At 32.0% G+C, this 15,026-nt stretch overlaps 2 protein-coding genes across 8 annotated transcripts in view; one reads left to right on the top strand and one right to left on the bottom strand.

Annotated features, from left to right (window-relative positions):
* Positions 1-1,313, top strand: part of LOC106467763 (choline-phosphate cytidylyltransferase B-like) — an 18,163-nt gene extending 16,850 nt beyond the window's left edge. For all 5 annotated transcript variants that reach the window (XM_022395953.1, XM_022395952.1, XM_022395955.1 and 2 more), the window contains exon 8: positions 1,074-1,313. In XM_022395953.1, coding sequence (XP_022251661.1) covers positions 1,074-1,256 — 183 coding nt within the window. In that variant the 3' untranslated portion in view covers positions 1,257-1,313. The remainder of the gene's footprint in view (positions 1-1,073) is intronic.
* Positions 1,314-6,681: 5,368 nt separating this feature from the next.
* Positions 6,682-15,026, bottom strand: part of LOC111087842 (amiloride-sensitive sodium channel subunit alpha-like) — a 50,157-nt gene continuing 41,812 nt past the window's right edge. For all 3 annotated transcript variants that reach the window (XM_022395958.1, XM_022395957.1, XM_022395959.1), the window contains 3 exons: positions 10,443-10,504; positions 8,806-8,881; positions 6,682-8,486 (listed from right to left, as the gene is read on the bottom strand). In XM_022395958.1, the coding sequence (XP_022251666.1) occupies positions 8,340-8,486; positions 8,806-8,881; positions 10,443-10,504 (285 nt within the window). In that variant the 3' untranslated portion in view covers positions 6,682-8,339. The remainder of the gene's footprint in view (positions 8,487-8,805; positions 8,882-10,442; positions 10,505-15,026) is intronic.

Raw genomic sequence — 15,026 nt, forward strand, 5'->3', positions numbered from 1 at the left:
GGCTAACATTACAGAAGTTGCAATGATGCAGTGCACGTGCACTGATGTTACCATATCCAAGAATATAAAACTGGCCTTTACAAAGTGTCCTGTCTAGGCTGTGGACTAGTATTTTGTAAAATACAGTCACATTTCAGTTATAATACATATACATTATTACTATTTACAAATATGTTCTTAAACTTATTCTTAAAACATAGAACTGTAAATAAAGAAGTATAGTAAACAATTATTTCTTCTAGTTACAAACTTTGTACTCGTTTGCTGCTTGCTGTATGTTGCTAAGCCTTATCAAATTTTGCACGTGGAGGATGTCAAATGAAATAATTTTTTTTTAGATTTTATATATACATTTTGAAATAACCAAAAATCATATTTTACTATATCAATACCATAGCATTCCACTATAATTTATCAAGATTAGTAACTAAGCTGTATTTGTCTAAAAAAATATGAAATATTGAGCTCTCCAAAATCTTACCTTACCACTTCGAATCTAGCATGACAAGAAAGAGTTTGCTGCCCGAATATTTAAAAAAGGCGTCACTAGGGGGACGTTCTGAGCTTTCAACTGGTTATTCACATGTCATAGACAGAAGGTGTACTTTAGCATTTCTAAAAAACAGAAAGGGGTGGGTGGGGCCACTGTGTTTGATTCAGTAAATGTAGCAATATCTCAGCTAATAGAAAAGATAGGAGATTCTTATTTTATATTCTAACTTGTCAATATTGGAAATTTGAATTATTAATTCTTAAGAAACTATAGACTTTGTATTTGGACATCACAAACATCTAATTTGAACCAATGCTGCATTCAACATACCACATGACACACAAAAATTGATATTTAGGTGGTTTATGTTTATATTTACATTTAAATTAAGAAATTAACTAATGTTTAATGCTACAATTTGATACCAAACATATTGACATAAAATAGTAGTTCAACAAAAACTTTGAATGTAGGTCAACCAACATGATGACATGGCCTTTGACCCATGTCAATAGGGTTAAGATGGCTTATTATAATTGCTTGTCAATATATGATGTGGTTTTATGCTCTTATTTTTCAGAACAACTTATGGCGAGAGAGTAGTGGACGACTTCGTAGAGCACTAAGTCCTCCAGCAAGTCCAAGCCGAGAATGTTCAAATTCACCACCCAATAAAATGTTTAGGTTTGAGAGCAGTTTTGACTTGTATGGAACAAGTAGGAGTCAGTATTATATGGATGAGACTGTTGAGCCAAATGAATAATTCCATGACTATCTGTATTATTAAGCTCTGTTTGTTTCAATGGTTAAAAAAAAAAAAGTCAAAGCTTCTTACCTGTTACTTTATGTACTTGAATCCTAATATGATTAGTGCGGCATCTAGGTACACTTTCACTATTTATTTGATTCATTTTGTCACTGACTAATTAATAACAATGTCATTTAAAAATATTCATTACAAACTTATAAGCTGTGCCTTTACAGGAATTGATAAGAAAGGGTATGTTTAAGCAAAAGAAATTGTCATATGAAGGTTTAATAGGGTATATCCTAAAATAAAATGTTTCAGTGAAATTTGTAGACAAAGGTTTGAAGGGCAGAACCTGTAAAGCTTCTGAGATCTTATTCATGATAAGTGTTCTCCTAAGTTAAATAGAACAAGAAATTATTAAAATTATTTATATCTACAGAATTTTTGTAAGTAACAAAATTAATTGTCGAATTCTGAAGTTGCTTAACTAATTAAATGTTTCTTAACTAGGGCGACCAATTTCCAAACCAAAAAATGGGACATTCCAGCCCTTGCCCCTAATTTCAAAATGGTTATTACAGATTTCAAATAATTAAACTTTTGATTAATTTAAATGTATTGAACTGTTCCACAATATTTCCAAATATATTAACATTTAAATAATTTCAGCTACTGTTTTTGATGATAGACACAAAAAAATGAGCAAAAATAGTCAAATTATACAGCCCAGGAATCATTAATTATTAACTTTATCAAATACATCTCGAAATAGGCTACTTCATATTAATATTTATTTAAGAATCCATAAAATTTTCAAACATACTACTTTTAGATTTTAGCATTACTAAGAAACTTTTTAAGACATTTTTTGTGAAGAATGAATTACCTCTAGAAATTCTGTTTATTTCATTAAATAGTCATAGCAATCGGTACATGACCGTGTAAAGTATGTTTTGACAATGAACACTGCCATAACTAAATCCACATTTAGAGCTGGGTTTCTCACCACACACAGACGGATCTTTCGAGACAGTTTTGTGGCAGGAGAGTATGTGTTACAACAATGAGCAAGTCAAGTAGGCCTGTTATATTCGTAGTGACTGACAGCTTGATGTCTTTATGATAAAACTGAGATATTTGCGTGTCCCAAGAACTTTTCTTTGGACATTGGTACGATCTATCAAGAAATGTGACTGTCCTGGGAAGACAGAGACATCTGGTCACCCTATTGTCAACTAAATGGAATTGTACAGAAAATAATTTATAAGAGTGACATTCAAAGATGATTACAATTTTAGGCCAGACATCAACAGTGATAAATTTAAAAGGTAATTTAGACATATGTGGTAGTCATGTGAGGGGAGGGCTCAGGAGATATTCTTTGATAAGGATTAGTTATGTAAACTGTTAACGTTAGGAGTTATTATATGATTTTTAAGCATAAAATACTTACTTTATGTTAAAATACAAGTACTGTATTTGACCATTAATTACATAAAAACGTAAACAACTTGGATCTAAATATTTATAATTTTGTTACATTGTTTTGTGATATATCAACTGAACTACTGGTTAGGTTCCTGAAAAAAAGATATACAAATAAATTGTTCTAAATGTTGTTTATTGAACATTTATTTCATGTATACACTGATTTTTATATTTATATAATTTAATGTTTGCTTCTTATTGAAAGTATATTCAAAAGAAGATCATTGTGTTTCAGATAATCCATTTTATTGTAATTGTGTTGTCATTTGTCAGTTTAAAATGACCAAGGTGTTAGAAAAGCTTGCCAAGTAATGAAAAATTGGTTTGTACACACATTCCAGGAAGTGTTTTAATGAAGATTCTCTTGAATGTCAACTTAGTTTTGTTTTGAATCTCAGGTACTATATAGCACTAGTAACAATATTGAAAATATTTTGTTTTATTGCTGAGAGTGTAGATTATAATAAATTATTAGGAGAAATTTTAAAAGAAATTCAAACTGATCCTTGTTTTAACAAAAGTAAAAACAGGTGACATGGTACAAAGGGATCATCAGAAATTTTGAATTGACTCCTGGTTAATACATGTTCTTCTGTTTACAGTATATTGTAACTGACCTTCTGTGTAAGATGTAACATAGTAATAGTGAAGATTAGTTAATTTGAATATTCAAGCAATATAATATGTAGATAAAGTTTTGTTTCTCATTAGAAAGGCTTTTAATGTTCAAATGCTTTGTTTATTGATACAGTATCAAAAACAATGTAGCTGTTAAACTGGCGGTTAATATGGAGTAGAAAATGTTCCCAAAGCCTATTAACAAACTAGTTACAAAATGTATTGGATAGGCAGATACAAATATATTAGGAAAAAAAAACGGTTTAATACTTAAGTTTTTCTACTGTTGCATTAAGATACCATATATGTATTTAGTACAAAAAAAAGAGTATGTGGCAAGTACAGAATGAAGAAGAAATATTAACATGTTAGTCAATTTATTCTTCCCAGAAAAGTTAAAAATGAGGCTATCGTAGTTTTTGGCATCTTATAATTTTGTATAAATTCTTGTATAAATGTTTAACAACTTGACAACAAACTATGCATGGTTTGTAAAAGCATTTGCTGTATTTTTTTAAAGAATTATTTATTAGTACAGCATTATATTTTTTTGATTTGGAATGAGGATTAAAATGTTTTCTTTTAGTCAAATGAATGTAATAAATTTTATTGTATATTCCTGAAAAATGGCATTTGTATGTGATTACAAATTTAAAAAGATTAATGAATAAAGTAAAAACAACGTTTGGTAATCTTTAGTTTGCATTTCTTGTCTCATTTTACCTCAGACTTGCTTTGTAAGTTCTTGTTAACTTTCTGTAGATTATTAACATTGTTTGTGACAAATTAATCTTGCATAGGTCAGAAATATGGTTGAAAAGAGGAATTCTATCTTGATATACATGTATGTCTTTACTATAAAAAAAAAAAATTAAGCAAAGGATTCCTGCTCATTGTTTCAAAATGCATGTAAAATCAAAAATTTTCCACCATTCTAGTAAACAAATTGGCAATATGTTTCTGCATGTACATCTTATAAATGAAATTTGTTGACCGTGTATTAATTTTTAAGAATTGAGTTGTGTAATCATGCGAGAAGTGATGTGGTCACTAACCAAAATTATATTATTTGTGGAGGTACACTTTTTTTTTTATCAGTTTAACAAAGTTGTATTTCCATTTGTAAATTGATGAGAAATAGAAGACCAAAGCTTCTGGTCATCTGGGCTTTGATCCTATACATTATTTTATGGTAACAAGGGATTCTGTGATTAACATTAGTGTTATTTGAATGTTGTGGTTGAGGCCAGCCCATTATCATTGGAATTTTTTTTTAATATTTAACCTCACTCCAGTTTTATGATTAGTTGCCTTAAATATACAGTTTTGTTTCTGTGTGATTTCTATTCTGACGAGTCTGTGGACACACTTGTATGAATAAAACAGCTCCATTTATGACATTTTGATTTACTGCTTCACTTGGTCAGTTTTAGAGAAGAAAGCAAGAAATTTATATTAGACCTTGCTTTGACATTCTAGGATGAAAATCAGATACAAATCCTAATTGTGCAGACTTGTGTCTGACTATTATATGTAATTTAAACAGTTAAGTAAATGCTTACAACAAAAGGAAGGTTAACCAAATCTACGATGAAATAGAACATACTTATAATTTGAAGAAAATCAAAATAAATGAAGCCATCAGGACAAAGGCTATAATATGGGAAATATATAATGTGTCCTGGCTATCTTTTTCAATTAAAGCATAATTATGAACTTAGAATGTTTACTCACAGCAAAATCCAATTGTATGATTTTATTTTTACGTAAAGAAAAAAATGGCTCAAGAGGAGGACTGTGTAGGTCTTTATGGCATTTTTCACACACTTAATGCTCATTAGTGAATTCCTCTTTGTGGTGTTTTTAAAACCTATGAACTTAAACATGAGTATGAATATTGAGTAAAAACACAATAGTATAATGCTTCCAAACATTTTAATATATTCACAGAAAATATTCCACACCAAAATGTTATATATGTATGTATATATAGTTGCACATCACACTTTCTAGTCTTAAAGACATCTTTTAAACATAACACTATTTAAAAGTCATTAAGTCACATTTTACATTACAAAAACTAGCTTCACACAATGCATAATATTATATCTTAACAGTGATATAGCAAAATCGTTGTGTTTTATTATAAATATTTTTACTAATTATGTTATTCATTTTTTATACTACTATATCTATATAAAAATAATAGTACTGTCTGTTATATGTTCATGTAACTACTTTGCAGGATGTAGATTGACCTTCACCAAATTTAGTATGGAGGTTCACTGGGACCATGGGGAGGTACATATAAATTTTCAGTTTTGCATTTTGTGGTTTTTAGGGGCGTTTTTTAACCACTACCCCACATCCTGTGGATGGATTTTCACCAAATTTGGCATGAAGGTTCAATGGGGAGATAATAATTTGTGGTTTCACATTTTGTGTTTTTCAGTTTTTATGGACGTTTTTTTACAATTACACAAGGGAAACAACTTTTCATGTCCTAAGATAACCCTTCATTAATCGTGCATGTAGATAACTTCCATCTAGGGGACAGGTACTCCAGCTAGTACGTACATATATATATAGAGGGAGAGAGAGATAGATCATTATAAACTTCCACTCAGTAATGAAATTATTTGTTGAGTAAACTTACATGTGAATCTGCAAAATTCATTTCACAAATTAATCCAACAATAACTAGTACAATATGTATATTTATGGAAAAATTATACATACAGAATTTTTTTCAAGAAAGAAATCATACATTTAACTGTTTAAAAAAATATTGAAAGTTAGTTAATAGGATATTAACATATACTGATTGTAACTGAGATAATATTTCATCAAAAGAAGTAAGAATGATAATTTTAACTTGGAGTTAGCTGACTTGAGAAAAACAAAATCCAATATGGCAATGCCTTTTAACAACAGATCAGATAGTCCATTCAAAATGGTCTGACTCCAGTACATGATTTTTATTTCCTAAGCACACCACATAAAGGCAATCATAAAACTACACTTATTCATTACTTTACATAAAATGTTATTTTCCATGGTAAAGTCTATCTCATCGAAATTTTTCGAATGTACTTTGTACCTCCTCCAGTTATTACAGAAACAGACAATGTGTCCATAATTACCATATTGTTATTTTAACCACCAAAATAAAAGATTATTCTGAACAACAGACAGGGAGATGCCGAAAAACTACTTTTTTTTTTCAACCACAGTAAGTAGAGTATACTTATTGAATCAATAATTGAAGAAAAGGATACATGGTACAGGGCAACAAAAGTTCTATCTAAATTTGAGATATGTATGGTCAATGTTTTTTTTTTTCCCATCAGTTTTTTAGTTGTTTTCTTTTATCTTTTCTTGATAAAAGATAGCCAGCTTGTCTATTACATTATTTATAGATTTACTTCGTTTTTGTGTTGCAGTGAAACAGATATTAACTTGAAATTTCTTTGTCTTTTTCAAGGTTCCTGTGACTATTCTTAAACAAATTGAAAAAAGATTTGGTCAAATTTATTCAACCTTCGAGTGGTAACAAACTGTGTTACACCTTCCAATCTATTTCTTTTACCAACCAGGAGTACAGTGGACTTTTATTTATTTACTCCTGTGAGGAATAAAGTAACATGGGTAAATGTAAGACTGTTACCTTACAAGGTACCAAATGAATGTTTGGCTTTAGTCTTAAACCATTATGGTGAGGTATGTCATGAAATGTGTCATAGGATGACAGTTTGTACAGGTAAAATTTGAATAAAACTGGATTTAATCAAACAAGTTCCGTTCCAAACGTCGTTCATTATCTAGATATACAAAGACTGTGTATGTGGTGAAGAAGTAAAGAACATGGTTCTTCCCACAATACTTTGGGATGCAAGTTGGATCTGCTATCAGCTAAAGTGTTACTTTGTTCAAATGGACCACTTGCTTGTCAGTATGGAGTGCTGCCATCTTGAATCCCACTTATTGATCAGTCAAAATAATAATCTTATTTCTGATGTTTCTCTGTTACTAACTATATTAGATAAATTCAGTTCCACTACTAACAAGGTAATACTGTATTATGTCTTAGTTCTGGGTACAAAAAGAACAATGGTAGTAACATATACAAACTGTTCTCTACCCTAATTTCAATACCAGGCAAGGTATCAGAATGTGTATATATTACAGAAGAACTGTGTGTGTATATATAAAAAAAAACTCTTTTTATGACTTTTCTTCCCCATCCTTAAAAAAAAGTAAAAACAGAGTGAGAGATTTATGAAAGTATGTTCAATGCAATTAGAAATTATTTCCCTACATAGAAATATAAAAAAAGTGGCCTATGGAATTCCTATGCGAGTAAGAATCACTACAGCAATGTGTCTATAGATTTAATCATTTACAGAATATAATGTGAAGTTATATAAAATATTATTAATTTTCAGTAAATACTACAATGTTAGAAGTTGACCAAATAACAAAAGAAAGGAGGAATACAGTTTCATTGTGTGTATATATATATATATATGTATGAATGTATATACTAATCACTGAAACTGTATTCCTTACTCAATGAGAACAAGTTTTTTTTGTAAATGAAAAAAAAAATTCTAAATTTGAGCACATAAAATTTCTTAATATGCAAAGTTATAAATGACAAGATTTGCATAAGGGCACAAAAAGTAGGAGTGAAAGTACAAAATAATAAATCTGGATCTTGACAATCTAACTGTCATCAAGTTGACACCAAATCGGGAGGCTAAAATATGATGCACTTTACAATAATAATACTGCATTTGGATCAATATATGATTTTAAATATTCTCTTTACACAAAGTAACAACAAATCTACAGTTCTGCGTGCATTGTACAAGTTAATATTCTAGAAAAGACTAATATAGTAACTGATATAGTATCCATTACATCTTGTCTTCAAATTATATCATTTTTCTCTCACATCAATAGTAGCCACAACTTGTTGAATTGGTTTTATATCTTTGATGATTGCCCCTTTAGATATAGGAACAAGTTTTTCACTTTACTGCTGGATTCAGTGATCAAATCCAGTATGTTTGTCAGTGAGATACCAAGCCAAATTCCAAGATATCCACCAATGTAACCGAACAGCTCCACATTCTATATATGGCAGAAATGAATAAGTACTTGGAAATGAACACTCAACACTAATGCTTTTATACTCTTTAACAGTTTTGAGCAAAATTTAAACTAATCATATGTTTGTTATCACAATCAGTCATTTATTTTCAATTATTCAACAAATGTTAACATTTAAATCCTAATAAAATACATTTTATATATTTCATGACATGCTTAGCTACTGTAAATCATTTTATCCTTGAAAATATCTTTTGCCAAGTCATAATACTGAAGTTAAACAGTAGTTTCAGTTGTAGACGTTGATTCTATGATTGTTTATTCATTGTAAAAAATTTACCTGATATTTTGGATAGTGTCGGTAAACAATAACTTCTTTATTGTTAAGTATAAGAGTGACTTTTACTCCAGTGGTTCTGGAACAAAATGTGCATAGAAATTAATATCTATACTATAAAATTCTGTGAAAGTTAATGTTGTTAAAAATCACAAATTTTCCATGAATTTATCCTCTTGTATATTACAAGTATTTTAGTAATTTTTTTCAATTCAATGCAAACCAAAATTAGTAATCATTAAGCTAAATGAGACTTTATCATTTTAGTGAGAATAAATTTGAAAAATTAAGTTTCTGAAGTTTTAACAGTGAATAAGCGTTTGGATAGACAGATGGTAGAACTCTTGAATAAAACATTTTCAATAGGATATTTTAAACTTTTTTATTTGTGCAAAGAGAGAAAATCATCCACTAACAAATCCAAAATGAGTTTCTATCTAGTTTGCAATTTACCACAGATGCCATAATGAAAGCAATGAAAATTTTAGTTGACAGATGTCATGTGACAGGCATTCCTACTTGAATGCTGATTTGAATAACATTTATTAAAAAAGGAAATTGATGACAAGTCCTTCGGATAAAACTTGAAGAACCCAGAGATCCTTGGTGAACTCCCCGCCATAGAGGAACAAACTCGGATAAACAAGCCCCCACTGCACCGGAACTCACATGGTAGTCACCAATACTGTTGGCAGTGTGACAGTCAGTGTCGAATAAAACGTTCAGAGAAAGATCCCCTGGAGGAAGGAAGAGCTAAAGGATGGGAAGGATTAGGACGTAAAATTGAAATATGGAATGGTTGAGAAAAACAATCAACTGACGAGGGTAGAGCCAATTACTGTCTTTCTGATTCCACTCTGGATTCCAAAGTTCCCAGAAAATCTCCATATACCGACCTATGGAGAAAAGGGGCCAAGTAGATGGCAAACAAACTTGGGACAATACCAATCTGTCCCCAAAAGATCTACATGTGCAAAGAAAAAGCCAAAGTTGACAAACATGCCAACATGAATGTAATTAGGGCAAATGTATCCCCCGAAAAACATTCAGGATCTAAGTAGCTTGCCTTAGAGAGGAGGTGGGCAAGTATCGTAGGATATACGAGAGGTTAAGATGAAGGCGAGAAAATTGGGCATGGGAGTTAGGGAAAATAGCATAGAAGAAGTCACAAGAGTCACGTGGCTGTGTGGCTCTTCTATTGGTGGAAGTATGTCATGTCGCATGATAGTTTGCATGCGAGAATCAGTTAAACCATGTCAATTGAGGGATGTGTGAAAATGAAAGGCTTGTGGCATGCAAAATACTTTTTGAAATAGAGGGCAGCACTGAATGAGAAGAGCTATGTATGCGAGAAGAAGTAAGGTACCTTGTAGGAAGTAATATTTAGTTGTAATAACCATAACATAAACACGTCAAGGTAACATGTATTTACAAGTAGTACAGGAATTTTTAATCACAAACATAACTGAGTTATAATCTAATGACTAAGTAATATTTGGTTCATAATGAAAAATGAACATTTACTGTTATTTGACATTCTTATAACAACTGTAATGTCATGCATTTGTTACATAAAATAAATCAAACATTACTTGTGAAGTAATGGGAAATTTTTAGTAGTGTATAGAACAAAAACATACCTTAGAGATTCCAAAGAGATTGGTCTATTTAAAAATGACTGGTATAATTGCATTGCCATACCCTGAAATATCAAGTTATATTTCATTATAACCATGTTCTAATCTTATTTTATGAATGTACATTAATATTATTTAAAAATGACTGACTGATTAAAGAACACAATTTCTCCAGTGATTAAGTAGGGAATTTCTGAGAAGTGGAACTTGCTTTTCTGATCCACCTTGACATTCCATTTTGTTCTACCCAGGTTTAAAACCATTAGAGAAAGGGCATCCCTGCCTAAGGCATTAGGATCTATTGATACAAGCCAGGCCCATTTGTTTCGAAGATTTGACAACAATTAGTTCTCAATTTATTATTTTCTCCTTTACTTCAACCTGCCTCAACTCGACTCTGCCTTCACGTATGCCTACCTGCCTCATATGTTTATATACATATTTGTATATGAATGTATCTATTCAACTACAAATTTAGTTTGAATCAGCCCACTTGGCTCAAATAGGCCCAATTAACTCTCAGGTACTTATATTCTTTAGTCTCATGTGGGGTGAAGAAAGATTGCTTAATCTTCAAAGACCCTTGATGATTAATTAATTCTTTTGAATTAATTAATTTTATATCAAAATAACTGCTAGGCCCACAGGCATCCCTGCCTAAAACATTGTGAACATTAAAACATCTATTTAACCATTCTTTGTGGCATAAGTTTTCACCCTTCTGTTGTTTTCGATGACACAGAAACAGAACCAAGCAATCAGTTTGAGTTAAATTCAGTATCACTATGTGATACGTCATGCTAATTCTCTCATTATATAGCAGAACTTACTATTTTTTTTAAGGAGATCAGATTCACCTGAAAATACCACCGAGTAGCTAGAAAGGAGATGTCCTTGTGGTATTTTCAGGCAAACCTGATTTCCTGATAGATAAACCTACAATAACAGCAGATTTATTCAAGAAATAAGTGGAGTGTTCTGTAGTTGATAACTTCACCAAAAGGCAAACCTGATTTCCTGATAGATAAACCTACAATAACAGCAGATTTATTCAAGAAATAAGTGAAGTGATCTGTAGTTGATAACTTCACCAAATATTAAGTTGTGTTAGAAATAAACAGATTGAACACATTCATAAGACAGTGAAAACAATTTTTATTTAGACACAACAATGAAAAACAGTGTTTGTAGACAAGTGGAACAATCTCCTCTACTGGATCAGTGGCTAGCTTTTCAGCTTTCTGTTCTTCATGATGAATCTAGTCATAATGAAAAGCAAGTAGAACTGAACAAAGAAGGTGAATCTGTAATCAACAAATAAACTCACTTTCTTCCAATCAGCAATGTCACCTTGTGACCTTTGTTGGTCCTTCACAGCATTCAGTCAACAACATCAGTAGTCAGCAAAGGATATTCCAGTGCCAATCCTTTTAACCTCAGTTACTTATATTATTGCAATATCCGTGCTGGCAGAAGAGAGACTACCTACTACAGAGACAAGTCACTATGAGTGATGCCAAGCAGATTTTGCCACCCTCCCTCATCCATCCAGTAATCAAAAGTGTGATGAAAGAAGATATGTACCTTTTCTGGAAGTGATTCAGGCAATTAAGTACTTGAAATAAATGGTGTCAGGAACCAGTAGTTCAACAACTGATCTTGGGCTTAAGATGGTCTATAGCCCTAGACTATCAAGCTTTTGAAAAAGATGCAACTAGGAGGTTGGGACATAGTCATGTTCAAATTGTGCCACTGATTCAAGTGTACTTTGCGATGACTTCTGTAGATAGAAAGGTTTCTCATAAGATTTACAAGTATGGTAATGAAGCACAACATGGTTTTGAGGGATATCTTCACCCTTACTAAGGTAGTTTTAAAAGGAACCATATTTGAAGTGCTAACTTCGAGTCAGTCACAGAAGAGGAAAAGCCTACAACAGTAAGTGCTTTGGCACCCCTCAGATGGAACATTCTATTTAAATACTTCAATCATGCCAAATTTGAGCCATGGTAAGAGTTAACAACCACTCACACATCCAAGCAGTTTGATGCAACCATGCTGGTTTCCATTGAAACAGCAGACTATTCTAGTCCTCCTAGTTTAAATGCCACTGATGCCTCTGCATGGATGTTGAATAGATGAATGGCATGAAGCATATGTTTTGTTTGTGGTATATTGTGTCAGCGTTAAGTGAACTGCCCATAATTTTCCAAGCAACAAAGTAGACAAGGTTGTGAAATCTGAACAATAGTTCAGCAGATGCCTGAGAGCTGGGAACTCTCATACTTTGTTGTGGAGCAGGGTAGGCTAGGCTATCAGTTTTCACTAAGTCCAGTAGAGCTAACAGTAAGAGGTAAATGCTGCCCCTACAGCTCAAGAAAATAATGTAGCCCAGGTCAATCCTGGCCACTACCCAACTGCTGACATGCAAATTCATGTGCACAAAGTATTGTAGAATGTATCCATTCTACAAATTCCTGTGCATACTGTTACACATCTACACTAGGTAGAGGGCCACACTTCAGAGCCACTAAAAGGTTTACTTCTCATTCAAAAATAAAAAGATTTAGAAAATAGCCATTTGATTGTTCTTCAGTTGCACAATATGACATGATGACATATGGTAGGTGGTCATCATTCCAATCAGTTTGGTCAGGGTTCACATACTTAACAAGCATACCCATGACACTCATCATCACACATTCATCCAAGCCATCAAACTGAGGATGATATGGTGAACAGTACCTAATACTTTGTAAATTCTTAAAACAACGTTTTACTGAAACTGGCTTTTTTCAAGATTCTTGAAATATTTGTCCATTGTTGAGTCACATCATCTGTGATAATGTCTTTACCAATGGATATGCTCTGAATCACTTCAAGAAGTAATCACAGTACATACCAGTTATCATTTTTGGTTTCATGCAGAAAACAACTATATCTAGGCATATTTTCACAAAAGGAAAACTACAACTATCTGTCGAAGATATCTTTAACATGCTAACTTTTCCTCTGGGCAGTACATGTGGTACAACATCTATACCATCATTTAAAACACACACAGAAATGTGGTAAGAAAAATCACTTTCACACTCTTGCAAATGTGAGTAAAACTCTCTGATTCCTTCCAATCATTGCATTATGTAAAGCCTAAAGTACCTCTTGTCCTAAAGATCGGAGGACAACTAGTCACAGCATCAGCTGGCTACCACATCCTGTTGATTCTTAACAATGGTAAAATGAACCATCTTGCACTAATAAGAGACCACAGAAGTGTCAGATGTTAGACACATAAGAACCATGCTTGAAAGTTTTGTGATGCTTATGTATCATATTGCTAAAAAGCAAGTAGCACTCTAGTTATGTTCATGCCAATGCAATATTGTCACTTCTTGTATGGTTTGTGGTCACTGTTGTTTCAATGGCTTTGACTACTGCAAAGTGTTCAGGATTTAGTACTCAACAAATGGTCATGATCTTATTGGCCAATGAAATAATTCATAACATTTTCATTCTACTTACATGGGAAGTGATGTATAATGAAACTGTACCCTTGTAACATAATTATCTGTTGTGCATACACATCTTCAAGTGTTTTAAAGCTCAATGACAAAATCAGTGGCACATAATCCACTTGAATCACAAGCCCCCTACCATAAAAGTAGTGGTGGTAAAGGTTGACAAATTCTACAACTGCAAGCAGTTCCTTGTTTACCCTAAAGTATTACCACTAAGGATCAGTTAGTTTATAACTCACATATGGAAGTACACACTTCATGTCATCATGTACCTGTGGCAAAACTAATATCTCTATCACTGGTATGTTTATCTAGGACGAATGGATAGCTATAACAAAGATAATAATGCTTCAAAGATCAGAGTGCACCAGCTTTAGTCAACACAGACAGTGCTGTAGTACTAAATTTTAATGTGCTGTAATCCTTTCATCATTTGTCAGACCTAATAATCAAAACCTAATTTCCATTTCTGTGAGTCCATTTAAAATAAAATATAGGCAGCACTAATTATTTGAGACAATTTACATTACTAATAAATTTAATATGCACATATTACCAAGAGTAAGCATGCAACTCAACTTCTTTTAAATTAAGCATCAAAAGCAACAACTGAGTTGTGAATACCTCTAGTCTCCTTCAACACCAGTAATATCAAAAACAGTTTGCAAACACTATTAAGAACTTTGACTTTTATAATGCTTTGCACACCTCCTGTCCTGCAAACACGAATAACTAAAAAAAGCATCCTCAATGTACATTATACATAATAAGCCTTTTAAAAATTTGTACATTTTAAACACACCATACAATTGTATTTTACTAAGTGTTTTAACACCATAATTGTGGGTCTTATTAATGATGTAATGTATGATAAATATTTCACCCTTTCAATGCTCTGACATCTGCTTTTGAGTTGCAAATGACAGTGTGTGTGTGTAGTGGACAGTCTGAGAGAGCTCCAGATGCCATGTTATCTAAGGCTCTGAAAGTTTTGTAATGAAAGGCACTTAATTTTGATTATAAAAAATGAATAGTATATACATATATATATATATATATATACACTGAG

Source organism: Limulus polyphemus, unplaced genomic scaffold, assembly GCF_000517525.1.
Source record: "Limulus polyphemus unplaced genomic scaffold, Limulus_polyphemus-2.1.2 Scaffold2732, whole genome shotgun sequence".
Taxonomy (NCBI): Eukaryota; Metazoa; Arthropoda; class Merostomata; order Xiphosura; family Limulidae; genus Limulus; species Limulus polyphemus.